Below are 27686 nucleotides of genomic sequence, written 5' to 3'. Positions count from 1 at the left end.
CTAGCTATTTCCCACACTTTTTTCAGTACTGGAGTTTGCTAGCACACCCATGCTTGGAAGGCTAAATTGGGACTATGGAGAAAAGAATAGGATGTATCCTTATATGGACACAGTAAATAAGTTTATGTCTGAGATGGCACCAAACAACTGCAGCAAGAAACTGAACTAGCTTTAAAACAATTCTTTCATCTTTAATTCAAAAATACTTTTTTTCTGGAAGTGTAGTAACACAGTATAGTTTTGCAAAATAGAAGTTCTGAAGCACTGCCTGAAATACACAAGCAAAATAGCATCTTCTCAACACGAGGAATTCTCTCTAGCTACAACCATCAACTGATGGTTGAAGCTAGACAGAAGATTATATTCACAACCATGCAACTGACAGCTACAGAGCAGATGTCTCTAGTGTTGCCTCCTCTTTGCAAATGCTAATACAGCTGACACTGTGTTAACTTGTTTTCTTTTTCCATGAACACAGAATGAAAATGCAAAGTAGTTCTTGGAAGATCACAGAACAGGCATCTGCTTTGGATCAAGACCACTGGCAAAAACTTCAAACCAAGATCAGCAGCAAAAACTGCGCTTGCCAAAGAGTCACAAAAGGCCTTGCTAGGGCTGGGGAAAGCCAAACGTGGACTGTACAAGAACTTGTACACTGTTTTCTTCTACAAGGGATCTCTATTGCCCGTGAAGTCAGCCAAAACAAAAAAACAACAAAAAAAAAAAAACAGAACTTTTTTTTAGCTGGAAATGACAGGTTCAAATGCATCCCAGGGCATTCAAGCCTGTGGCTTCAGGTCGGAAAACACAGCATGGGCAGCAAAGGGTTACAATGTACAACAGTCTCTTTATGATCCTTTATGGTGGCATATCATCTGAAATGTAATCTAGCCAGTGAATTTAGCTACAAAGCTCCCATGCAGATTCTCAGAACGATACATATATAGTTTGATGTGCAACTCATCTGAAATAAAATGTTTAATTTTTCCCTTAAACTAAAAAACATAAAACTTCAACAAGACATGTAATTTTCCCTCTTGCAAAATTCTGAAGAAAATATTATTTAAAAAAGAACATTTTTAAACAGGAACACTCTAATACTTACACAGTAGGTCATCCTTTGCACTGTATTAGAATTAAAACATTAGTTGTAATCACAGAATCTTCTTAGCTTTCAGACACAAAAATATGTCATTCATAAAAGCTCTGGATTTTTTGAAAGAAAAAAAAATCAGTTTGTAGAAACTAAAAGTTAATTAAATTGGAAAATCCTGACTTGTTTCAGCATTTCAGCTTTGAATATGCAAGGTATTTCTAACACATTGAGCACATGTTTGCACAGAACTTCAGAAGCATTTTGCTCCTTACTTTTTCTTATTTTGAAGTATTTATAGATGATGTACTAGTTTAATATGATTTCAGGTGCAAATAATTAGTCAAAGTGGAAGAAATAAACTTTTCTTACCCAGATTATGCTCTTCTTTTTGCCTCTTTTCCCATTTTGTGCTGTCCACATAGGCTGCAGAAAGAAGAGATCTTCTACCTAATGCAAAATAAAATAAATAAAATAAAATAAAATAAAATAAAATAAAATAAAATAAAATAAAATAAAATAAAATAAAATAAATCACTGTGTATGCCAGGTTGCCTAAACACTTCTAAATAAGCATATCAATTATTTATCAGGTATCACCTTTTTTCTGTCACATTTACTGATTTGGCACAGCTGTCAGCAGCACTACCAAAGCAGTTTGGATTCCTTGTGTCTGAAAAAGCCATTATTACTTTGTCGTCTTTAAAACAGAAAATTTCCCCCTTAAAAGTTATTACCAGCATGCAACCAATATTCCCAAAACTGAACTATGTATTTAAGAAAATAAGAAATTCGTAGAGGTGGGGAAAAACAAACAATCAACAATAAAGGATAGCTTCTTTGTACACATGGCCTTTTTTCATGAAACACTAGCATTTAGTTAAAAGTAGGCAGAAAAGTGTAAACATAGGGAAAGATCATGCAGAAAAAAGGCTTTTTTTGTTGCTCCTGGCTGAGGTTTTTTTCTGCCTCTACATAACAGTCTCACTGGAAATGATGCTAGATGCTCATATACAAACATTCCACATTTGATCAGCTCTTGCTTACAGCTCCTGCGATATGCAAAGTTCACTCAAAAGTTTATGAAACTTTTTTCTAGATACTGCTTGTACTTTTGAAAACTGCTCTAGACTCTCTTCTAGCTTCTGAAGCAAAACAGAAAATGTTTCAGTTGGAAGAACGTGGTTTATGTTTGCTCATCACTGACAGATGATGAGGCCTTGAAGATGCATGAAGAACTGGATAAACTTTGCTTAAGGATGAAGAAATACTTGCAGAAGCAGAAGGTTGCAGAAATTATTCTTAAGAGACACAAAATATTTTAGAAATATATGTTATTATCCTACAAAGAAGTCTTAGTGACTACTTCAAAGTCCTTATCTGAAAGCCTAATTGCTACACTGAAACTCTGAAATTCTTGGGTATGTAATAATTTTCATCCTTTACTTTATCATTCTCTTGACAAATTTACACAGATACCCAGCTCTGAACATCTGTGTAAATTTTTGTCAAAATGACCCAGCATACAGTTCCACAGACAGGCTGCAAAACTATGTACACAGCTTAATTAAACAGATCATGAGAAAAAGACCCATTACTTTTAAAGACGCTTTTCATTACGCTGATAAATGATGCACACAAAAGGTCTGTTTCTTTTTGTCTTTTTTTTTTTTTTTTAATAAATTTCTGTATGTTCATTCACAGCTAAGGATGCCATTCCTAAAATACAAACATCTAAAGCACTACGTTCTGTAGACAGACAAGCTGGAAGTCACATCTGTGCTCCCCATGCTGGTTCACTTCTGAGCAGCTACTACACCAGGAGGGAAAGCAGGCATTTCCGTAATATTTCCCACAATTTCTGAGACACGGGCATTTAGTGACCAGGAAGAAGCACAGAGGATTCCTGCTCAGGAAAGTCGAAAAGGCACCTTAAGATTATGCACGAATAACATGTTTCAAGTAAACTTTGTGGAGTTGAGTTCTCAAATGTTGTATGTTTGGTATTTGTGTTTCTTTTTTAGGTTGAAGGGGATTTTTTTATTTGTGTTTTTTTTTGTGTGTGTGTGTGTGTTTTTTTGTTTTTTTTTTTTTGGGGGGGGGATTTTTTGTTGTTTGTTTGTGGAAAGACAGCTCCTCAAAAGCAACCATCCTGACTATATGACTTTGTCACCTTACTCACTAGACGGCTTTTGCTAAACTCTGCCTGCCCGGGGCTTATCCTTTCCAACCTAAATGATTCTATGATTTATCACCCCCAACACCCCCCCCACGTTAACTCCCGTCACCCAGCGCTGCTCGCCCTCCACCTCGGCCACCCCTACCGACACAGCCTCCCCCAAACCCCCTTCCACTTCCCCATCCCCGCACCGCGACCACCCGCGAGCCCCCTCACGACCCCCGCAGCCCACCACAGCAAGCGGCCGTGTCCGACCCCGACGCCATCCCCACACCACAGCGCGGCGCGGCACCGACCTGCCGCAGCGCCCAGGGCCTTCCCGCTCCGCAGCGCGCCTCGCACCAGCACGGGGGCGGCCATGTCGCCGAGGGCGGGGCAGGCTGCGACCCCTCCCAGCTCCCCGGCAGGCCCGGGCACAAAATGGCGGCGGTGCTCGGCGGCGGGTCCCAGCGGGTGATGCGGGAGGCGGTGCGGCGCTCGGCGGCTCGCCTGCCCGCCCCGGGGTGCTGGGGATGTGTGGCCGGAGGTAGCGAGGGCTGCGCGGTGGGGAGAGGGCGGTGGGATGCGGGGTGGTGGCGGTCCTGGGCTGCGCAGAGGCTGGGAGAGCGGCTGGGGTACTACAACTCCCAGCATGCCTGGCGGGTGCTGCCAGCCGTATGCCTGCTGGGAGTTGTAGTTCCTGCCGGAATGCCGCCAAGTATGGATTTAAGGAAGGGTGGAATTCGGTGAAATGAGGTAAAGGAAGGTAAAACTCTGCTGCCTGGGTGCGGCGTGGGGCAGCTGCCAGATCCCAACGCCAGCCCCGGAGAGAGTCCCAGGTTGGGCGGATTTCAGCCTCGAGGCACGGGGAGGGCCCGTGGGGAGCAAGCGGCGGCGTCACCCGGGGCAATCCGTGCTGCGTTACCCGCTGGGGCTGCTCCTAAGTTTAATGGAAAACGTGCCACTTCAAGGATTATTTTTCCTTCAGATTTCATGAAGTGTATCAGTACCGTGCTTCAATTACACAGAATACAGGCATTTTTGTTTCTGTGGCTTTTTAACATTTTGCTCGGCAAATCGAAAACGTACATTTAAGCTGCGGTCAGTGCTTGTCGTGTCCCAGATGAGAATCATTCTCTCACAGGCTGAAAACTTGTCAAGAGTAGATTGTGACAATGTAAGCTATTACAGTGACCAAAATGTTACCAAATCACTGCTTGCAGATGAAAATCCACCACTGGAGAGCTGGGTTTGTGGCAGCAAGAACTTGGCAAAGAGCATTTGCACGACACTTTTTCTAGGGGAGCATACAAAGCAGAACAGTTGGGATCAGCACCCAGAGTTAAGCCTGAGATTCTGGTCTCGATGACTGTCTTTTCTACTAGGTCTCCTGAGTGTTACTACAGTCCAAATGATAATCTTTGCATTTTCCCCTTAATCTTCTCACAGCATTTGAAGCTTCTGGAGCAGGGCATTTGGCAGTAACAAGGGCAGCACATAGGAGGAGGGGCTCCGTGTGCCTCTAGTGAGTTCTCAAGAACAAAGAGTTGACAAGGAAAATACTTAGAAAAGCATGACAGATCTTACTCTTGTGCAGAATCCTCTTCTGTCCTGGCTAGATGAGAATGGAATGGTATCTCCAATTTTGCTTTTGTACATCCAATAAATACATAAGTTTTTGACTTTGTATATATTAACACTGGAAAGCTACGACAAAGCTGTTGTGGGTTTGTGTGTGCTTTTTTTTTTGTTGTTGATCTTGTGGGCAATTCTTGCAGTCTCTTTTTTTTTCTTTTTTCTAGCGTTGCACTACTCCCAGTAGCCTAGCATCACACGGTAGTTAACAGCTCTAATTTTAAAATGTGAAGTTCCATACTATTAATCTAGTTGTTATAATGTAAAACTCAACCTTCCTCTTTTTCTCTTATGGTAGGGAAGCGGTATCTGCTAACAGAAGATGATCTAAAGTTACAAGAATTTCAGCAGACAAAAGTGGTAATTAGAAATGAAGTTCATGGCAATAAAGGTATCTATATTTATTTGATAATCTCCATTCTCAATTTTAACATGAGTACTAGAAAACAAGAAGACAGTCAAAGCCATTATAATATGACATAAAATTGACCCCATTCAAAGCAAGAGCTTGTATTTTTCTCTTCCAAATTGTTGCTAAAATTGACTGAAGATCTCAGGCTTTGTAGAATGAAATGATATTAGTTATGTTGTCTTGGAAAATGTGGAGAAGCTTTCAAGTATACAAGGTGCTTACACAGAAGCTGAAATGTTTGTGTCCTTACATTTCCAACTTCATCAGACAGTCTAGTAGGAAGTACTGCTTCAGTCTATGAATCATGCTTCAAATACATCTTCAGCAGAGAAACTTTATATAAAGCCTTACAGCTACTTCTCTGTCCAGAGAAAACCTGTGCCAGTAATTGCTTTAACTTGCTCTGTGAATTTATTGAGTTAATTCTTAGCTTTTTCTGTTTTACCTCGTATAACTTCTCAGTTGTATATCTAATTCTAGATGACATCTGTAAATTCCAAATACAAAAAACAAGTTAAGGTTTCCCAAAGTGATCGAGGAGCAAGATCAGTGGATTTTCCCTACTAGGGATTTTGTCATGCTCATTTAACATACATACAAATTTCATTCTTTAAAGAGAATAAATAAAACTATAAATCTGCTCTTAAAATCTAGGTATGGTTAGGTAGAAGTTGACTTATTGCACTTTTTTAATCACATGCAAGCGTTCTGGTGATGTAAGACCTCTTACTGTGACAGTTATTCCAAAGGGTGTGTGTATATATATTATCTATACATATATATGCACGTTATATGTAAGTGCAAGGAAGGGACACATCAAATTTAGTTTTGTATAGATAAGTCTTCTGGGACAGAGAGGAAGGTAAAGTCAAAACGACAGTTTTTCTCTATAAGGTAATACCAGAATTTAAATCAGTCAGTGACAAGTTGTAATGTTATTACAATTTGCTGTGGTGATGACACACTTAAGACTGATTGACCCATTGTGATAAATTCCAATATATCTTGCTAAAACATGTTTGTAGAAGCCACATAATCACAGTTCACCTTTGTATTGTACAAGTCTTAGTCTCTGAGAAATGATGAAAACAGTGTGCTAACCTATTTCTGTGTATGTGAACTTGGTTTTTATACTCAGTGTTTAGCACTTGAAAGATGAAAAGTTAAAGATCACAGTAAACTTTTTGGTTTAGAAATGGAAAACACAGTAATAACTATCCTGTTATACAAAATATGTAAAACCTATTATTTATTATAGTTATAGAGTTATACTATTACAGTTTTTGTTATGGATAGAGTTACAATATTATAATAGTTATACTGCAAACTACAAAAGATAAGCAATTAACTACAGTTGCCACAATAACTATTGTGTGTTCTTTATAAATACAGTTTGGATCCCAGGTTTCTAAGTTTTGGTGCATCTTTGAGTCTGTCCCAAACATACATATATTTACTTCTATACACTTATTCTTTAGACTTCACAGGATTCAGCCCTGCATCTCAGTCTTGAGTAAGGACTCCTACTTGCATGCAGCAACAGATATGCATCCAATAGCTGAATATGTTGTTCTGTGGGGTGCTCTCTTGGGCAAAGAGAAAGATAGGCAAACATCTTTCTTCTATGTAGAAAGGCTGAGAGAGCTGGGGATGTTAAGCCTAAAGAAGAGAAGGCTCAGGGGTGACCTTATTGCAGCTTTTCAGTATTGAGAGAGGGCTATTGAAAGACGGAGAGCAACTTTTTGCTCAGTCAGATAATGACAGGACAAATAATCTTGTTTTTAAACCAAGAGAGGGGAGACTTAGATTAGAGATTAAGAAGAAATTCTTCACTCAGAAGGTGGTGAGACACTGACACAGGTTGCCCAGAGAAGCTGTGGATGCCCCTTCCCTGGAAATGTTCAAGGCCAGGCTGGATGGAGCTTTGAGCAGCCTGGTCTGGTGGGAAGTGTCCCTGCCCATGGCAGGGGGTTGGAACTAGGTGATCTTCATGGTTCCTTCCAACCCAAGCCATGCTATGGTTCTATGTGGTGGAGGTTACTAGCTTGGAAACAGGAGCAACCAAGGAGCTGCTACGTAAAAGTTCAATGGCTGTCCAAGTAGGTGTGCGGCTCCAATAAAGCAAGGGGGTTTCCAGGTGATATACATGATTTTAATCTTGTGTATGCTTGAATCAGAGCCTTGAAATTACCAGCTGGTCTTTGTGCTTGCTCTGCTATAGGAGATATGTTGTGGATAGAGAAACGTCTTTTTTCAAGGAGAAGGGAAGAAACACTAAGTTTATGGCTATGTAAAGAAATATATATGTAATAATGTATGAGACTTCTTGTTTGCATCAGTTATGAAGGTTTGTAATTTTTTTTTGTACTAACAGTGTTGAGTAGAAGTTACTGTGGTAATATGAATGTTGGGTGGGATTGTTTTGCTTTGTTTTTTAAAAAAGAGATTAAGACAGCAAATGTCACTTTAAAGACTTCCTTCCCCTTTAATTTTTTTTTATTACCTGATGTATTCCATACCATACACAACGGAATTAATTTCACAGTAAACATCTTCTGAGTTTTCCAAGTCTGCTCTGACTTCATGGGTACACCATGGGTACACTAGGCATGGTTCTCTGTGGGAAAATTTTATACCTATTTATTGGCTGAAAAAAAAAAAGTTTTTTGCTGCTCTGAATCGCCATATTTCAGGTACAAAGTGTGCAACACAGATAATGGAATTGTATATGAATAGCTGTTATGTGCTTCTTTTTCAGATCCATATTTTAACAGTATTAAAGAAAAATTAAAGAAAAATGGAAAGATTCTCAAAAATGAATTAAAAATTTTACTGCATTTATGTCAGACTTCAGCTGATGTGGAACTAGCCAGAAAAGTTATTTACAGGTACTTTTAACAATCCAGGTAACACTTTGCTTTCTTTATTTTTCACTTTTATTAGATCATTGTAGGTTATGTCTGCAGATGAGGACTTGTCCTAATTCAGTGGCAATCTGCACAGTTCCTTAAACTAGGGCTATATTTCCATTTACTTTGGATCTTCCAACTATTCAGAGGCTCTCAGATCAAAGGAGAGTGAAGCTATAGGAGTGAACTGATGTTCTGTTGTATGCAGAATAAATAGTGACCCACACAGAAACACCTGTTTATAAGCTGGTCTGGAGCTAGCAGTGGCAGGTCAGGACGTTTTGTGAGTGAGAGTTATCCCAGCAGTTATAGTGCAGGAGCTATGAAAAAAAAAATTCTTTAGCGGTGCTACATTCTTTACTACACTAAAATAGACTGCTGCAACTTTGTCTGCTATTGCTCTGTGAATAGAAGAAGGTAAAATAGCTGGGAGGTTTGGTAAAAGAGATGCATTCTTTAACTAATTTGATGTGGGTGTCCTGGCTGGAAATAGAGAATACTTATTACTAGTTCACTTTATTAGTTGAATCAAAACAATATTTTTCCTTAAAATGTATCTCCTTTTGTATCCAAATACTATTGGCCACTGCAGATAGAAAAGCATGCCTCTGTCATTGCAGCTGTAGATCATGTTGCCTGTTTAAAGCTGTTTTAGCTTGGCAAATTCTATGCCTTGTGTGATTAACTCTTTTGAGTCTTTCCAACAGGTACCATGAACAGAATGGAATCACAACTTTACGTGATTTTAAATTTGGGCCCCTCTTTATGAGGCTATGTTATGAGCTAGACCTTGAAACACCTGCAGTAGAACTTATCAAAGATCAGGTAATTTGCTCTACATATTTCAAAAATATCCTAATACCTATTACTTCAATATGAGTAATTATGTTGTGCATGAGCTCAGTCTTGAACTGTATCTGTTGCAGTGGGAAGGATGTCTGCAACATTATTCTAAGGATGTAGATTATATGTTTTTAATTTTAAAAGTAACCTGAAAATGAAAAGAAAACCAAATGCTAGTTTAACTGAATTTTTAATTATTGTACTTCTGTATAACTGCATCATTTCAATACTGATAATCAAAAAAAGTTTTGATTAAAAATAATTGCTCAGAAAAGTACTGTGTTTTCTTGCATCCTCTGTTTCCTGCGTCCATATTGCCTAGATCATACTTGGAAATGAATACTTCTGAGTACTTACGTAGCAGTCCTCTGAAGTCCCTTGGGTTGTTTGCACCAACAGATTTAATCATGTTACTCTTTACTTCAAATTCCCCCTGAACTCTGTAGAGGTGCTATGATTTGTATTCACTCAGGACCTTTTTCATAGAATTGTTAAGGTTGGAAAAGACCTCCAAGATCATCTGGTTCAACCATTGCTCTGCTACCCCTGTCACCCACTAAACCATGTTGCTCAGTCCTACCACTAGTCTGTGAGAAAAGGCTGACCCCCAGCTCCCTTTCAGGTAGTTGTGGAGAGCAGTAAGGTCTCCGGTGAGCCTCCTCCACACTAAACAATCCCAGCGCCCTCAGATGTTCCTCACAGGACTTGTGTTTCAGGCCCTTCACCACCTTCGTAGCCCTCCTCTGGACACTCTCCAAGGCCTCGATGTCCTTCTTGCAGTGAGGGGCCCAAAACCGCGCACAGTACTCATGGTGTGGCCTCACCAGAGCAGAGTACAGGGGTAGATGATCACCTCCCTGGTCCTGCTGGCTACATTATTCCTGATACAAGCCAGGATGCCGTTGGCCTTCTTGGCCACCTGGGCACACTGCCAGCTCATTTTTATTTCAGAAGAAACTTAGTGACTTGAACATTTGTAAAATTCTGCGTGCTATTATAACAAAACATTAATCATATCCAGCATCTAAGACATGTAAATGATTCTGTGCAACAATGCTATGTTTTCAAACCTATGGGGGTCAGTGGAAAGTAAGCTCTATGATTTGAATTCATCAAGGCATGGGATGTACATAGCCAAAAATGGGAGAGGTATCACTTGCCTGCTGTTCTTAAATGAGGCATGTGTAAGGGTTTTGGTTGGTTTGTTTGATTGACTGAGGTCTGTGTCATCAAGACAAATCCTGTATCACTCACAGAACTTTGTAACTGATGAATAGTAATGTGCAGTAACACTTCTTCAGACTCCGCTGCAGAAATTTTCCTAATGCATCTGACATTTTATTTGGTTATTCATGTTCTCCCAACATGCAACGAGTGCAGTGGCTTGTAAAATATACTTGCTCTCTGTTCTGCTACTATGTTTGTTATGACTTAAGACCTTGTGTTAACCTGATCATCATTTGGTACTGTGATTAGCAGAATATTTTTTCAGTTTCGTAGTGGTGGTACTTTACCCAAAGGTACTTCTATTCAGCTGCCAACTGCGTATCTGCGAGGCTTTTAGAGTTGCCATTGGGGACTTCTGCTTGTATTAACTTGAAGGTCACAATCTGTCGTTGGGGGAAAAAATAGTGTGAATCTCTGGGAAACATCTGTTTAAGTGTGCTTTTAACTATACTGAGTCACTGGTATTTTAGAGGTTACTTGGCAGAGGGACGGTTAGGGAACACAGAAAGGTAAACGTTAAACTAACAAAGATGGAGCTCATTCCAGTAGAAGGCCCTGATAAACACTGCACACAATAATAATACTTGTCCTAACTTAAAGCTTGCTCTGTTTGTATGTTTGTTTGTTTGTTTCCTACAGAACTTGCGTGGTTTTTTCTCAGAGAGTACATCATTCCATATTTTGATGACTATGTTGTTTAAAAAGGGCCATTATGAAAGTAAGTACTGAGTTAGCTAGTGCAAACACGTTTTGAGAAGCAGTCTTCCCCCTATGTGTATATAAATATTTATTTGATTGTTATAGAATACTGACAAGGTTTTAGAGGGACAAATATGATATAAATCTGCACAGATGCAAAGTAGCTGCAATGTAGTGTGTAATAAAAATGGAATGCTTTACCTGTTTAATACTTGCAACAGTATTTTTACTGTCTGCAATTCTGCAGAATTGTGATTATGCTGTAGGATTTTTTTCCTTAAGCTTTTTTCTCTGAAGGCTTAACTTCTCCTTGGTTGGTACTTTCCCACAGCTTTTTGGTTTCCCTATTCTAAGTTAGTTTTATGTGGCTTTTGCAACAGGAAGTTCTCCAACAAATTTTGCTGGCAATTCTGTTGTTTTTTTTTTTGTGTCAGAGCAGGGAAAAGTGTCCTTTTTACTTCCGTAAGAAAACAGACAGGAGTCTTCTCTTGTTTTATCTTCCTAGTGTTCACATACAGAGTGGTTACTAAAATATTCAAGGCAAATGCTTAAAATCAGAATTTGGCCCTCTGTGACAGAGGGCCATACATTCTGTATGACAGAATCATCTGACTTGACTGGTTTAAAAAAAAAAAAAAAAAAAGTATGGAATAAGCTTTTCAAAAAAATTACTTAATTTGGAATTTGTTGAGTGGGTAGCGCTTGGTCAGTTGATGTTTGGCAAATCTGTCCAACACTTGTATTAAAGGCTGAGACTTGAGCCACTGTTAAAGTACCTAGATCAGAGCCTGGGTGCAGTGTTAGGTTGTAATGAAACATGCTTTAGTGAAAAGCTTTTAGATAGTTTGCTGAAAATGGTAGAAGGTTTGGTTGTGCGTTTAAAAGACCGTTGTCTTAATTCTGGGCAGTTAGGGAGAATGAGAGTTGCTTTGCCAAGTATCCAGAACTTAGTTTTAGGTTTGTGTCAAGATAATGGAACGGTAAAACCAGGTGCTAATTTAGATGGAAAACCTGCTACCTGGGAAGCATTATTGCATCCAGCCGACCCCGAATTAAAGTTTTTGAAATGTTTTAATTTGAAAAAGTTAATAGATTTCAGTTGGCATTCTTCTTTTGAAGTAGACTTACTGAGCTGATACCACACTGATTTTATTTTATTTTATTTCTTCCTATAATTAAACATATAGCCTGAAATTTCAGAAGTGAATAACACTACTGTGTTTTTGGCAGGTGCTTTGGAAGTTCTGGGAGAAATGAAAAAACAAGGTATACCTTTCAACAAAGAAACCTATTTACTGGCATTTGCAATATGCTACAAACTGGTAAGTATTTTCAATTTACATGATGAAGCATTTGAAATGCCTCCTCTGTCTTCCTCTTTGGGGATTTTGAAATTTATGTGTTTCCAGTCATGATTTCTTTAATGCAAATACTTTAGACATCCTTAAGTCATAAATTGCTTCGTTGTTCACAATCTTTTGTGAACATACAAACTATTGTCACAAACTAAATACCCCAAAATTACAAGAATGTAAACATTAAGAAACAAATTGGATACAACATCTGATTAGCTGTTAGTATTCTCTCTCTGGTCTGTGCCAGAATGTACTCTGTGCTTGAACCACAATATTGGATTTATAGTCTGGCTTCTCTCGGGGACAGGGCATATATAACATGTCCTGTTTGTCAAACATCTCCCATCCATTTCTCCCCCTCTCCTCCAAGTAAATCTTAGACCATTTCTACAATCACACCCAAATTTGGTAAGAGTTAGAGTTGTCAAAGGTAGTGTGTTCCCACATGCCTGAAGAAAATGTGCAACTGGGTCCAGAAAAGAAACATAAATGAATGCCTTCAGTGAGAGGCATCTTACTTCCCCCTGAGCTTAGCTGTTTTCTTAGTTTGGAGAAAAAGAGCATGAACACAGTAAGAAACCTAAACTATATAGGTTCTACAACTGTTTCCCTAGAGTCGTTTCTCTTTTGTAGCAAGGTGAGATTCTCAAACTTTCTTCTTTTAATCTTCTTCTCCAGATTAGAATGAATTCTGCAATTTGAAATATTAACATAAGCCTTTTCCAAACTCAGTAGAAAACTTTTTCAATTTTCCCATGTTTTTAGAAAGACACTGGCTGAGAAAAAATTATACCGCTAGACTAAACTTCTTCAGATTTCTTAGTTAACTGTACAATGAAACAGACTACATATGTGATAAAAAGGAGTTAGCCTAAATTTATAACTGTGCAGTAATTTCTGTGGTGCTTCTGAAATACTCAGTTCTAATGAACTGGTGCTGCTTTTAGCTCAGGGGAAATAGAAATAGCCATGTACATTTGGTGTCTATAGACTGGGCCTGTAGACAGAGATAAAAAAGATCTGTGTAAACTGTCTGCATTTGGAGAATGATGCAGTTTGTTTAGGGATGTTACCAGGTCTACCCAGAGCGTGCTTTCTTTAGGAAGCTGTGAATGTACAAAGACACTGATACTATGCTACAACCAAGTTCATAAGTTGGTGTTTGCTGTTAGCAGCCACTTAGCCAATATTTATGGATACAAGGTTACTCCTTGGTCTACACTCTGCCCCTTCAGATAAAGGCTTTCAAAAAACCTAACTGTATTTTTCTGAGGTCTCCATTACTCTCTCTGCAGTAGCTTTACATCCTCTCTAAAATTCTTATTTTTTTTTCCATGGCATGTTGACAGAGGGCTTAGATCCATAGAATACAGAAGAGAAGAGGTTCCTGAGATGTATTTTCTACTACTGGCTCTACGTGTGTTTTCAGCAAAGAATCTGGCACATCATTTGTTTAACAAATTCATAAAAATGCTGTGGAAGTGGTAGTAAATTTACACCCCATTGTTTTAAGAGACAAAATAAATTTGTGTTTTGTTAAATTAAGATAAAATACTATCAATAGGGGAATAAGCTGTAGTAGCCCTTTATAAACTAAAGAGCATTAGACTGAGCTCTTTCAAATGTTTAATCAGTTGATTCATCTGTTAGTGGTAAATACTAAGACTCCAAGTTAAAAGGAGCTCAAAATGTTTTTGCTAGTAATGCAACATTAGAAAGTACAGGAAAAACCTTGAAGGGAAACATCTTCAAGATGTATGGCTGTGTAGTACTTAGCTGCCTGCCGGGTTAAACCACAACAAAAACCCAAATGATGACTCTGTCCCTTAAATCACAGCTGCTATTTTGCATTCGTGGCACTTTGTACAGTAGTAATAGAAATCAACAGCAAATACTAGGAAGGAACATGAAGGCTGTTATCCAAATCAGTGGTGCCAGTTGTAACAAAACCTTCCTGCTGTCAACTCTCACGTTTGGCAGGTTTTATTTGCTTTGTTCGGGGTTTAGTCAGCTCTATTTACCATTTCCAGAGCGAGAAGCATTGTTTTTGATAGTAGATGTTTTTTAAAATAACACACAGATGAACTCATTGCCTTTTACTCTAGACTCTTATTAAAATAGTGGCATTAATGTTATTACCATATGTCATTCACTACACTAAGATGCCGAATATTTATGCCCATAAAGTTAAGTATGCTGGTAATTCTTGACCTTTGGTGTACTTAATTACCAACAAATGTGAACATGGAACACTGATGCTATTTATTGCTTGCCAGCAATAAAGTTTTTTATGTTGGAAAACAAGCAAATATCTAAGGTATCCCATTAGAGTATCTACTTTGGAAACATCTTGAACAATTTAATTTTTAAGAGGGAGGCTCAAGACTGCTGAATATTTAAATTTGCATGTGTGCAGATTTCTTTGATGAAATGGTGCTGGATAGTTCAATGCTTAGGAAACACTGATTTTTGTTAACTATCCAATGTAGCTTTTATAATAAAGACAAAAAGTCAGCCTTCTCCCTGATTTCGGAATGATAAGAAAGTAAAAAAGGAAATGGTACTTTAACGATCAGGTGTTATCTGTTTGCAGAAGTCAAAACAATCAGGGCAAAGTATAGTTGTTAAAGTAATGATAGTTACTGTCTTCTGAACTCTGTAGATCTGAATATCATCTTTTGGTGTTGCATTTCTCAAGAAGTGCTGCACAGAATCTGCTTGGTTGGGTTCAAATATATATTGCCTTGCTGGCATTAACTTCTGAATGCCTTCTGAATGTGACTGCAACTGCTTACAGTCCTTTCAGATCACAAGATTTACAAGTGCAACTTAGACTTGACATTTCTACACAGGACAGCCTGGAGTCTTGCAAAATCTCTGCAAAACTGCTTGAAGAAGCACAGCTAAAAGGTGACTCATTACCACTGCGTGCATTCTACTTTGCTGTGGCGTCTGCTCTGAAACAGGTACAATGCCTTTTGTTTTGATTTGTCCCTGAATCTCAATAGTTTTTTTTGCTATACGATGGCGCAAGAAAGCCAACATAGGGGAAGCATAAGTGACCTGTGCAATTATTTTAAGTACTATAACTTTTAGGCCCCTGAAATAGTAGGATTATAGGTGACTCCCACACAAAGTAGGTGTAGAAATTCTGAAATCTAAACCTCTGTCTTCATTCTAATGCATGGGTATTTTGTGCCACTAACAATGCCACATAGAATTTTCTTACCAACCAGACGAGAGTTGGGCCAGTGCACTTAGGTATAACCATGGGCCCAGTCATGCTGTTGTTTAGTGATGGTTTCCGTTAAATAGAATAAAAACAATGATGCAAAATATATGTACAATCAGCTTTTCAGATAGAATAGTTTGGGTTGGGAGGGACCTTAAAGATCAATTAGTTGCAGCCCCTCTGCCATGGGCGTGGACACTGTCCACTACATCAGGGTGCCCAGTTCATGACATGGCATTTTCTGGTCAGTTTCCTACCTAAGGCACAATACTTCAATAAAAACTGAATACTAAGCATGCTAGGGAGCTGTACCTCTGTGCCGACGTGTCAGCATGATTTACGCTCTCATACATTCGTTTGATCATAGAACAGTTATGTTCCCAGATTCATTGACATTAGGGTTTCATTTGGCTGTGGTCAGACTGGCACACTGCCAGAAAATAAGGGATTTAAGGGCAGGTGGTTTGTTGCCATAGGGGATAAGAACTCCAGTATTTGGAAACAGAAGTTAGACATGTCCAGTCCACAAGATGAAAGTTCAGATGTAGAGGAAGAACATCTAATAAAATATATGTATCTTAAAAAGTTTTAATGTTAAACGTTCATGTTAAAATGTTTATCTATGGAGGCAAATTCAAGGACTATGATATGTATTGGCCATCTATCAGCAGTCAAGGTCATCCTGAGAGGTCCCAGATGAAATTTTCTAATGTGACACCCATCTATAAGAAGGGTTGTAAGGAGGACCTGGGGAACTACAGGCCTGTCAGCCTGACCTCGGTGCCAGGAAAGGTGATGGAACAGCTCAAACTGAATGCAGTCATGCAGCATATGCAGGACAACCAGGGTATCAGGCCCAGTCAGCATGGATTCATGAAAGGCAATTCCTGCCTGACCAACCTCATCTCCTTCTATGACCAGTTGACCCGCCTGGTGGATGAGGGAAGGCCTGTTGATGTAGTCTGCCTAGACTTCAGCAAGGCCTTTGACACGGTCTCCCACAGTCTTCACCTGGAGAAGCTGGCAGCCCATGGCTTGGACAGGCACACTCTTTACTGGGTTAAAAACTGTCTGGACAGCCAGGCCCGGAGAGTGGTGGTGAACAGAGTGAAATCCAGCTAGTGACCTGGTCACCAGTGGTGCTCCCCAGGGATTGGTGTTGGGGCCCATCCTCTTTAATATCTTTGTTGATGACTTGGATGAGGGAATTGAGTGCTCCCTCAGTAAGTTTGCAGACGACACCAAGTTTGGGGGAAGTGTCAATCTGCCAGAGGGCAGGAAGGCCCTGCAGAGGGACCTGGACAGATTGGATTAATGGGCAGAGGCCAATGGGATGAGGTTCAACATGGCAGAGTGCCAGGTCCTGCACTTTGGTCACAACAACCCCATGCAGTGCTACAGGCTTGGGACAGAGTGGCTGGAAAGCTGTGCAGAGAAAAAGGATCTGGGGGTGCTGATTGATACTCACCAGAACATGAGCCAGCCAGGTGGCCAAGAAGGCCAGCAGCATCCTGGCTTGGATCAGGAATAGTGTGGGCAGCAAGAGCAGAGAAATGAAGGTGTGGGGAACTGGGGTCAGCCTCTTCTCAAACTAGTGACAGGACTAGAGGGAATGGCCTCAAGTTGTGCCAGGGGAGGTTCAGGTTGGAAATGAGGAGACATTTCTTCTCAGAAAGAGCAGTCAGGCACTGGAGAAGGGGTTGCCCAGGGAAGTGGTGGAGTCACTGTCCCTGGAGATGTTTAAGAAAAAGTTGGATGTGGTGCCTAGGGACATGGTTTAGTGGGTGACAGGGGTAGTAGGGTGATGGTTGAACCAGATAATCTTGGAGGTCTTTTCCAACCTTAATGATTCTATGACTCTATATTTCTCCACAGCATGTTCTTTAAGGGTGAGGTTTTTCATATAAGCACTGCCATGAACAGGTGCTGAAGGAGTTCAGCAGGAGAATAACATCCTAAAGTCTACTGTTTCATAGAATGGAATCATACAACAGCTTGGGTTGGAAGGGACCTTAAAGACTATCTAGTTTCAACCCCTCTGCCATGGGCAGGGACCCCTCCCACTAGACCAGGTTGTCCAGGGCAGAGCAGAGGGGCACAATCCCCTCCCTCCCCTGCTGGCCATCCCTCTGTTGATGCAGCCCAGGATGCAGTTGGCCTTCTGGGCTGCAAGCACACACTGCTGGCTCATGTCGAGCTTTTCATCCACCAGAACCCCCAAGTCCCTCTCTGCAGGGCTGCTCCCAATGAGTTCTCCCCATCTGTGCTCTTGTCTGGGATTGCCCCAGCCCAGGTGCAGCACCTTGCACTTAGACTTTTTGAACCTTTTTAGGTTCACATAGGCCCAGTTATGTAGCTTGTCCAGAACCCTTTGGATGGCATGCCTTCCTTCCGTTATATCAACTGCACCACTCAGCTATGTGTCATCTGAAATCTTGCTGAGGGTACACTCAATCCCCCTGTTTGTGTTGCTGATAAAGATATTAAACAAGACAGACCCCCAAGGGACACCACTCATCACTGGCCTCCACCTGGACACAGAGCCATTGACCACAACTCTCAGGGAGCAGCAGCCTTCAGGCTAGCTCCTTATCCACTGAATGCTCCACCCTTCAAATCCATCTCTCTCCAATTTGGAGATCAGATTTTCCATGCCATTAATTTGCATACAGCTGGAAGAAATTCTGAACATTCTGTTTTGTATCTAAAGAGGTCAGATTGATTTCAACCTCTCCGGAGGATCTGTAAGAACTAGAAATTTGGTGTTGTTCACCAATTTGGATGCATGAAGTATCATCATTAAGGTTTTGTTATGCATTCTATCTTTTTGCTTGGTGTCTGTGAACAGCACAGGCTGAACAATAGCATCAGTCAAATTAATTTATGTGCATGGTGATATGGCTGGGCCTTTTGTCAACAGTGGGGTTAAAAAACAAAATCTCTGCCTCTGAAATAACATGAAATGTCCATAATACTGTTGTTTTTTATAAAAATTAATTATAATTCTAGTTTGGCAAACAGAATAGTGCTCCATATAACATCTAACTATTCCTAAAGCTGCATGATCTTTTAGCAATACATTTTGCTTTGAATAAGATCTATCTTTATACCAAGTAACTGCGGTTGGTTTAGTAAATGTCAGTGTAACACTTACTGTCTATACAAATCAATTGGTATCACTGTAAATATGCATGTCCAAAAGGTTAAAAGCTCTGGACAGGATAAATGCCAACATTACCATATGCTGCACTTCATTTAAGTATTCAGATTTGTGCCAGACTTCAAGCTTGAATGTAGTTCTTTTATCGGTGTACTTGTGCTCAGTGTTGGTTATATGCTTCACTTTTGTGCTTATCTGAGACCTAAGATCTGAAAATAGCCCAATGTTTTGGAGAACTAGGTATCCTGCAAACTCCAGCAGAGGGTATTTCACAGGCTGGATGCTCTACGAGGCCTATAGGTCTTGGTGAGGGTATTTTAGGTGCTGGTTTGTGATTCATTGAAAAGTTACAAGACCTTTTTTTTTTTTTTCTTGAACTTTGATTCACATGGAAGTGCAACTCACATGTTTAACTATTTTTTTTTTCATTATTTCTAATTCCTTCCTAGAATGACATAGCACAAGCCCAATTTTATTGTTCTCAGATAAGGAAAACAGACAACAAAATATACAATAATCTTAAAGTAAGTATGCTTGTTTTGTATTAAAGTTTGACAGAGATATATGCTGTACTGGACAACAACTCTCATGGGCAGAGGAGCAGAAGATTAGCTTCTTAGTAGCATAAGCTTATATCAGTAACGTTGCTCACTTAGTTTTTGAGCCAACAGACAATTTTTGTTAGGTGATTGGTTCTTAATTGCTAACATCTTCCCCTCATTTTTTTAAAATCACTTCTTACCATTGATTAGAATGATAAGTAGGCCAGTCCTGCATCTGTGTGTATAGAGCTGGGAACGATTTCTAGTTATGACAATGTGACTTTTTTGTTTCTGTGCTACAAGACATCTAAAAAAAAAAAAAAACAAAACACACAGCTCCAAGTAAATGCCTTCCTTAGCTCTGCTCTGCCCGCTTCAGGCCTCCCTCAGCCATATGAACAGAAATGCTTTTCTTTAGTTACATGGTCTGTAACCTGAGAGTCTATTGCTTGTGCCCTGTAAATGACCTCTGTAAGCTATGTAAATAAACACTTTATTCCAGAACAGATAATGCAGGTCCACCAGAGGAGTTCTGCCTCTAGGTTCACCCTTCCTTGCCCAACAGCTGAAAAAAAAAAAAAGTTTTGTGGAAATTGGTAATTCCATCTGGCTTCTGCATGATTAATGGATTTTATCAGCACAGTATCTAGAAAAATATTTTGGTCCTGCTTCGCTTCATAATGTTTTCATCAAACACTTTTTCAAAGCTTTCTTTCTGATGATAACTATTGTGCGAGATTTGTTTTATTTTTAAGGTTCTTGTCCAGCTCAGATCTGGTTCACTAGAAGAAGTATTAAAAACATTAGAAGCAGCAGTGGAAATGGATACTCCTCCCTTTGTGAAAAAAATTGAGTTTTCTGAGCAAGTGGTAAGTATATAATAAGGAACTGAATCAGCCAGAAAATATGACATCACTGATGTATGCTGGTCAGGGGTGCAGGCCTGGGGGTGATGAGGCAAGCCTGAGAGGAGCTCTATGATGCTTTTCTAAATCTTGGTGGCAAGCCTGAGAGGAGCTCTATGATGCTTTTCTAAATCTTGTTGGTGTAGTTCAGTTACGCATTGTCGGGGGCCTGAGTTCATCCTACTAAAGCTGTTTCAGTTCTAATGCATTCAGGTGCCACAAAGCATCTGGCTGGCTTATTGTGTAGTTGTGCAAAGCACTTAGCTGTCTTCCCTTTTTTATTGTGGATCTAGCTTTTACAAGCTCAAATTTCATCTGAAGGAAGATGAAGAGTACCCTAGTGGCATTTATTAATTTAATCCCTTGCCTTATATGCTAGTTTCATTTGATATAAAAATGAGAATAAAGTTCTGATGACAGTGGTATTGTTAGCATGGTGATATTGGTGATATTTACACAAAAAAAAAGGTACAGAGAGAAGTGTGATATGGGAAATAACAGTTTTTACAGTATTGATCACTGAGAAGACTTTGTACATACACACATGTATTCCTATCAGCTGGGCAGCACTACTACTTCTTTTCCTGAAAATTATATTCATTTTAAATGTATGTATGGAACAAGGTATTTTAAGACTATGTTAGCAATTAAATACTTACACTTTCATTGCTGGCTGTTAACAAAATAACTGAAACATAAAATAAATACTGGGCAGAAGGGTAACATGCCTTTCAAAACACAGTCCATGGATATTAATTGCTGTATTTAAAAGAAAGTTTTAAATCAGAGTTAGTTTTGTAAATTCATTGCAATAAAAGTTACATGTTTCAATGCTGTGTTTTTATTTTTGTTTGGTAAATTTGTGACAGTTCCTAAGAAGACCACATATTTGTACTACCCCATTCCTTCCACAGTAGGTTATTGATCAATAGCAATTTCTCACAGATTCACTCATTCTTGACCTCATACCCTGCATATGGTATAGCTTATGAACTTTCCAGTGTTCTTTAGTATGAATTCTATTGATTTGTACTGTACATTTAGTGTGATATGTAATAATAGCTATAATAGTGCTGATTTGGCAAACAGATTCCAGGAAGCAATTATGTTGCCTCGGTTTAAATAATTGCATTAGTCTGTAGTAGGACTGGAAATAGGACCATACTACTTTGAGAAAGTTTTTAATCTAATAAACTTTCTCTAATAGGTGTCCAGTGCATTTCCACAGTTGCCTCGTGATGTATAATGTGTGCTGCTTAAAATCCTCTTCTTACAAGTCATTGCACATATATAACATAATCTTATATTATGTATATACTTTTTTTCTTTCATTTTGAGTGATAGTTCTTTGTCTTCAATATAGTGATTGATTGAAACATTCATTTGCTGAACTCTAACAATGTGTCATTTTTACCCTCCCCAGCTGGCTGCAGCCACCGAAAGGATGGAAGAAAGCCCTGACCTTTCTGCCAAATTAAGAGATATATATAACAAACTACAAGCTTCAGGACGGATAACCACAAACACGTTGGAAGACATGCTTTTCCAGATTCCGAGTTCAAAGAAGGCCCCTGCAAAACTTTTAAATCAAAAACATTTGGGTTATCAGGCTGCTAAATCGCTTCAATCAAATCTGATGTTGGAATAGTTCAATATTTGGTGGTAAACTGAACTACTGTTAGCATCATCTAGAAGTGTTTGAATAAAATGGCTTCTCCCCTCCTCCGCCATGGGCAGTTGTTTAAATTGCTTGCGTGAAACTGAAAACTAAATATAGCTCATGTAGATTTTTAGTATCGAAATTCAAATGAACAATAAGCCATGACAGTAGGTGTTTGTGTATTGTTTCGAAACTGAGTGATCAGAATAGTTTGAAGCTTTTCCTCAAGGATTTAAATCAGGATTTTCCTTATACTAAATGTCCTGATAGAGGTAAACAAAATAGTATTTGTATATGATCTGACTTCTGCTGTTCATGATTAAAAAAAAAAAAACAAAAAACCATTGTTCACGATACAGTGTTCTGCTGAAAAGAATAGATGTGACCCAGAGCCTAGATGAAGGAGTATTAAATTACATTGACCATTTTTTTCAAATTCTGTGCATCTCAAGAGAATCATAAAGGAAAGTAAACGTCTTTGGTGCCCTTTTATGAATGGTTCATGGGAGATAGTATGGTACCTGGCTGGTTGTTTTCTCACTTGTAAAAGATTCCTGAATGAAAGTTATTGCTTTGGAATAATCATTCTGTAATATTGTGTGACTCATAGTTTCAGTTTTTCGGGAGTTTACAGGTTTTTAACAGTCCTGCTTGGGATCAGCTGGAAATCATTTCAATGCTTCCTGTACAATATGGAAGTAGCTCCCAATCTTTTCTTTATGAATAGGTTTGATACAAGATTTGTAAAGGCTGCATGTAGTCTGGCAAAGATTAATTTCAGAAAGATGAAAGGATGGAGTTGCTCTTTAATATATTCAGGTGGTTGCTACCATCAGGAAAAACTAATATAAAACTACATTTTCATATGCAATAGAAGATAGTTTGGTCTATTTAACTTGTTACATTGCAAATATATAAGGTCAATACCATTTAATTACCTTATTTGGCATTTTCAAGTATGTTTTAATTGCAAGAGGCTGGTTTGTCTTAGGACTAAAGTATGCGTATTTGTTGCTGGTTTTGTTTTTGTTGGTTTTAGTCTGCATTAGCTAGATACCCATCTGAGGCTGTATCCTGAAGCCACCCATATGGTCCCCTACTACCAAAACCTTGCCACTACAATCCTACCTGCAGTTGAACTAATAACTTCTGTTATAATTTGTTGTCATTATAGCTGACATTTTCTATTCTTTGCTCTCTTGATTACTGTTTTTCTTGAGATTGATTTATTTGTGCTAACTATAAAGTTGTGTTTGTTGTTTGTTTTTTTTTTTTTAAATAAGCTATACATTTCTCTCTCTTGAGAGAGAAGGGGAATGCTGGATCCATTCCAGGCGTGTAACAAGTAACACCACTTGAAAGACGTGCAAATAAGGAACATTGGTAGCAAAACAGACCATTTAAAAAAAGCTGCATTTGCCTTCTGCACTACTGCCCCTTCCAAAACTAAAGGGGACGAGCAAAGTGTGCAGGTAGCTGACTCTTGGCTGGCATTCCACTCTGCCATTCAAGTTATGGGGCTCTGCAGTAGGCAGTCGGAAAAGCCTTGATGTTTAAACAATCAGCATCACTTCAGCAGAAAAAGAAAACAGGTAGCCCAAAAGTTTTAAAGGATAAGTTCAAAGGAATATGCATAAAAACTAAGACATGGTTAAACATTAGATTATTGAACGTTGCTATGGAAGACTGATAATATCCTTCCATGGGGAGAGAGCGAGACAAAGAGAGAGAAAACAGCAACTTCTAGTATTTAAGCAGCTGATTTCAATCAAAGTCTAGCTGTTTCGTACAAGTAGTACCATGGCTTGTTTATCCAGAAAAAGCTTTCTGTGTGTGCGTGTGTGTGTGTTCATAAATTTGGCTTTTGGTATGTCAAGGTGTTGAGCACTCTGGCTTTAATGCAGAAGTCTCTTCAGCCACATGCTTAATTTTGTGTATTTATGTGTAGTTGACTTCTAGTTTTCCAGTGCCAAAGCTCAGGAAAACAAACTTGTCAAGTGTTAAGCAAACACTTAAAAGGTTTTGCTAGGTCAGTGTGGTTGAAAAGTCAAAGACTGAGTTACTAGAGAGTACTTCTTGGAGACAGCCTCAGAGATTAGGATGTGCAGTATAATACCACATGCAGTGGAATAATTATACTTTGTTTATATGGAGTTTTAATCAAGGATGAACCTTGGAATTAAAGAGAAGCCAACAATGGAATTCAATTAATAGAAGGGTTTTGGTTAACAATTTGGAAAGTAAAAATAAAAATAAAAATCTAGACAGTTGCATTTCAACCATTCTGACTGTATTTTTCTAGCTTTCAGTGCAAGAGACATACCTGTGAAATTCTGCTTAAAGCTTTATGTGGTGTGTAGCTGCAATGAGGATCTGAAGGCTCTTTCATGTACCATTAAGTGGAAAGGGATTTGTGTTTTTTTCTTGCATTTAGATATTCTTTCTCATTTGAAACATAAGTTTTGTACATATCCTTGTACTCCAGCAGCTTTTTGGAATAGCAGAAAAGGAGACAGCAGGTGGCGTTTCTTGATCATACTTTCTTACCAACCCGATTTCCAGGGTTAGCTTTTACCTGCAGTGTCAGATACGTAAATACGTTTGCCCCATATTTAACACATGCCATCTTTAAATAGAAAATCCAGGCATTAGTCAACAGTCTCTAATGGTTCATAATCATCATAGACCACAAACTAGTGATTTAAAGAGTTTAATATGAAACTCACTGCATTTGTTGGAAGAAATCATGTCTGTCAATGCAGTTTTTATGTTATTCTTTAGAAATACTTATCAATGACCTAGGAGAAAGGCTGCTGCTGTTATTTATAGTACATGATTGACAGTCATAGAGGCTTAATTTCAAATGACTGTTCTGTATTAAAGAAAAAGCTGCACATCTTTTCCAACTTGAATTGGAAAAGTGCTCAGTTTTACATTCACATGGGATCTGGATTGTGCAGTCTTCAAAGTACAGTTGTTCTGCTATAGATGCTTCTGCTTTTCTCCACGGGTTAATACCTCTTTCTTTTTCATGCTCCTTTCCACAAACATCATGACTCTTCATAATGAAGGATCACTTCCTCTGTGCTTCTCCCAAGCTAATTTTCTGCTTCAAAACAATACAAATGAAGGTGAAAGGCTTAGTCATTACTGGGAAGCTCAGAAATGTTTCCAGGTCTCAGGAGGAGTTTGATTTAGTTTAATGAGCCATATGCACAAGTTTAAATAACTTTTAAAACAAAGTCTTGTTAGGACCTTTCAGCTCTGTAGAAAGGAGGAGGACCTATAGTGTATAGGTCTATAGCTATTCAAGTTCTTAATTACATTTTTTCTTGAGATTATTTCAGATTGCATTCTTTTTAAAAAAAAAATAAATAAATATTGCAAAATAAGCACCAACTCCTTTGTTTTAAAGCTGTATCTGGTGAGGCTGTTTATGTGCTTTTGGACTGCCTTATTGAGTACCTGGGCACCGGTGATGTTGCCAGCAGTAACTTGCAATGCACTAAGAATGGTACAGAGCACTAGGAGTGAGGGCAAAGGGCAGGGTGGACCAGGTCCACCTGTCTTCTCAATCCTGTCAATGAGGTGGAAGTTCTTAAGCAGAAGTGGATTCATCCAGTGTGTCAAGGCTTGGCGGTGGGGCTTGTGTAGTGAGCTGGGTTTTGGCTTCTGTGACCACAGGACCTTCTTGGGGAGTGAGGGCAACAGAGCTGGTATGGCATGTGCTTGACAAAATGTGGCAAGACTGTTCTCACAGGCAGGTTTGCTAACCTAGTGAGGTGAGCTTTACATGAGGTATGCCAGGGAGGATCACCATCACCCGGAGAGAAGTCAGAACACAAGTGGCAGTCCAGGTGTGTCTGGGAGACAGCATGACAGGGGAGGTTCTCACACTTTCCCCATTAAAAGCAGCACAGGTTTGGACCCATCTCAACTGCCTGTACACAAACATGTATAGCACAAGGAACAAGCAGGCATAAACTCAGAGGCCCTGACTGAACTCAAACATTTAAAAAAAAAAAAAAAAAAGATAAAAGATGCACACAGAAGGTGGAAACATAGGTAGTTATGAGGAATGCAAAGATACTTCCCACGTGCGTAGAAATAGATTAGGAAAGACAAAACTTAGGTGGAGCTGAAACTGCAAGGGAGGTGAAGGGTGACAAGGGTGTACTTTAGGAGAAGTACATTGGTAGCAAAAGAAAGGTTAAGGAGAATGTGGGCCTACCAGTCAACAGGGTAAGGGAACTAGTAACAAGCAACAAGGAAGAGACTGAAGTACTCTGACTTTTTGCCATCAAGCTGGTCAGGGCACTGGAGTACATGACATACAAAGAGAGACTGAGAGAACTGAGTTTGCTCAGCCTTAAGAATTACTGAATATAGCTAGAGTTGGTACAACAAGTGAGGTGGCCTGGGGAACCTAATAGTCAGCAGGGATCCAGCAGTCTGCCTGAACAGGCATGAATCATCTTTTAATTAGCTCTTTATAGAACTTTAGTTATGTGATCAAACATTACTCTGTTTTGGTGGTAAACAACTCTGAAGACCAAATGCCCAAGATTCTCTTGGGGATTTGAAATGAGTTCAGGAACATCATCAGATACTTTCTTCTACATTGGAACAGAAGTTTTTATTCCCTTTCCACAATGAGTCTAATTCAGATTATAAAATCCAAGGCTGAACAGGTTACTATCAACATTGTGTTGCTACTTGGATTGTTCTAGAGATAGGACTATTGTCCTCAGCCTTTGATTCCTTAGTTGCCAGATTCTCCATTTAGATCCAGAATTATTGCTATTTCTCTGGTTTGTTTATGACATTGCACCCAGTATTTTGACTTGAGATGCTGGTACAAACATTTCACAGACAGCTTGCATATAATCTCTTCATTTCACTTATTATCAGCTTTTGCTTGTCTTCTGAAACTTTGGAATTTGCTGGGGTAAAAAAATATATACATCTCCAGTGTGCCTTTCTTTGGTTCTTCAGTAAAACCAGGCCATTAGAGCAGTGGTCTTAATATTTCTTGCTATATTTGGAGTACTTTAAGGGGAAGACTACTTTTCACAGGCAATATCAAAACAGATAATGATGTGGACTAATACCATATTACCAGCAATCTGTGCTTATTTTCTTACTGACTAGCCACAGCTCTATGTGCAAGTCTCACTCTGTGACTGCTTCAGGAATGAGGCTGAATAAGTGCACTCACCTCCATCGAACACAAAGCTTTGACTTAGCTGATTGGTAGTGTGCTTGGACAGGCAGCACAACTGCTGTTTTTCTGAAACAGCTGAAGTTTTTTGTTCCTGTTATCTCAAGGGGCTGGGTGCTTGCAGTGAATAAAGAACATGCGTTTTTCTACTCCAGAAGAAAAAATATCCTCTTAGTTCCCATTAAAGTTGTTTTTTTTTGTTTTGTTTTTTTTTTTTTTTTTTCTCATGGCTTTGTACTGAAGGTAGATTGTAGGAAGTGCCCTTCATGTCCAATTTCCTAAATCCTGAACTGTTCTCTATTTTCAATTTCTATGCACTTAGAGGAAGTTTGTGGGTTCTCAGTCCCATTGGCCTTTATGAGATGCTTGAAGGAAGATTCAGGCCTCAGCCATATCCAGCAGAAACTGCAACATCGAAATAAAGTACAAAATTACACAGCTCCAGTCTTGCCTGTGCTAGGTAATTCAAGCTAACTACCATACAAGAAATTACCACATTTACTTTATGAACAGGAGCTGTCTTGTAGCAGGTGACTTGGCAGCAGCAATCTTAATGGAAAATTTTAGAAAAGAATAATGGAAAAGGTAACTTAATAGTAATATTTGGAGTAGTTGAGAGTGCACTGTGAATTCCC

General features: G+C 39.1%; 2 protein-coding genes across 2 annotated transcripts in view; one reads left to right on the top strand and one right to left on the bottom strand.

Moving 5' to 3' along the window:
* Positions 1-3662, bottom strand: part of MRPS27 (mitochondrial ribosomal protein S27) — a 45131-nt gene extending 41469 nt beyond the window's left edge. The window contains exons 1-2 of the mRNA XM_084505120.1: positions 3569-3662; positions 1466-1543 (exon numbers count right to left, since the gene is read on the bottom strand). Of these exons, the coding sequence (XP_084361246.1) occupies positions 1466-1543; positions 3569-3632 (142 nt within the window). The 5' untranslated portion in view covers positions 3633-3662. The remainder of the gene's footprint in view (positions 1-1465; positions 1544-3568) is intronic.
* A 20-nt stretch (positions 3663-3682) lies between these two features.
* Positions 3683-21895, top strand: PTCD2 (pentatricopeptide repeat domain 2). Its single transcript, XM_084505121.1, has 10 exons — positions 3683-3798; positions 5185-5277; positions 8057-8186; positions 8915-9032; positions 10917-10995; positions 12207-12298; positions 15184-15297; positions 19173-19247; positions 20021-20134; positions 21594-21895. Exons 1-10 carry the CDS (start codon positions 3693-3695, stop codon positions 21816-21818), a joined length of 1146 nt encoding a protein of 381 aa, XP_084361247.1. The 5' UTR covers positions 3683-3692; the 3' UTR covers positions 21819-21895.
* Positions 21896-27686: the final 5791 nt, after the last annotated feature.

The sequence above is a fragment of the Aythya ferina genome (assembly GCF_964211825.1).
Source record: "Aythya ferina genome assembly, chromosome: Z".
Lineage (NCBI taxonomy): Eukaryota > Metazoa > Chordata > Aves > Anseriformes > Anatidae > Aythya > Aythya ferina.
This window is presented reverse-complemented; position numbering and strand designations above follow the sequence as displayed.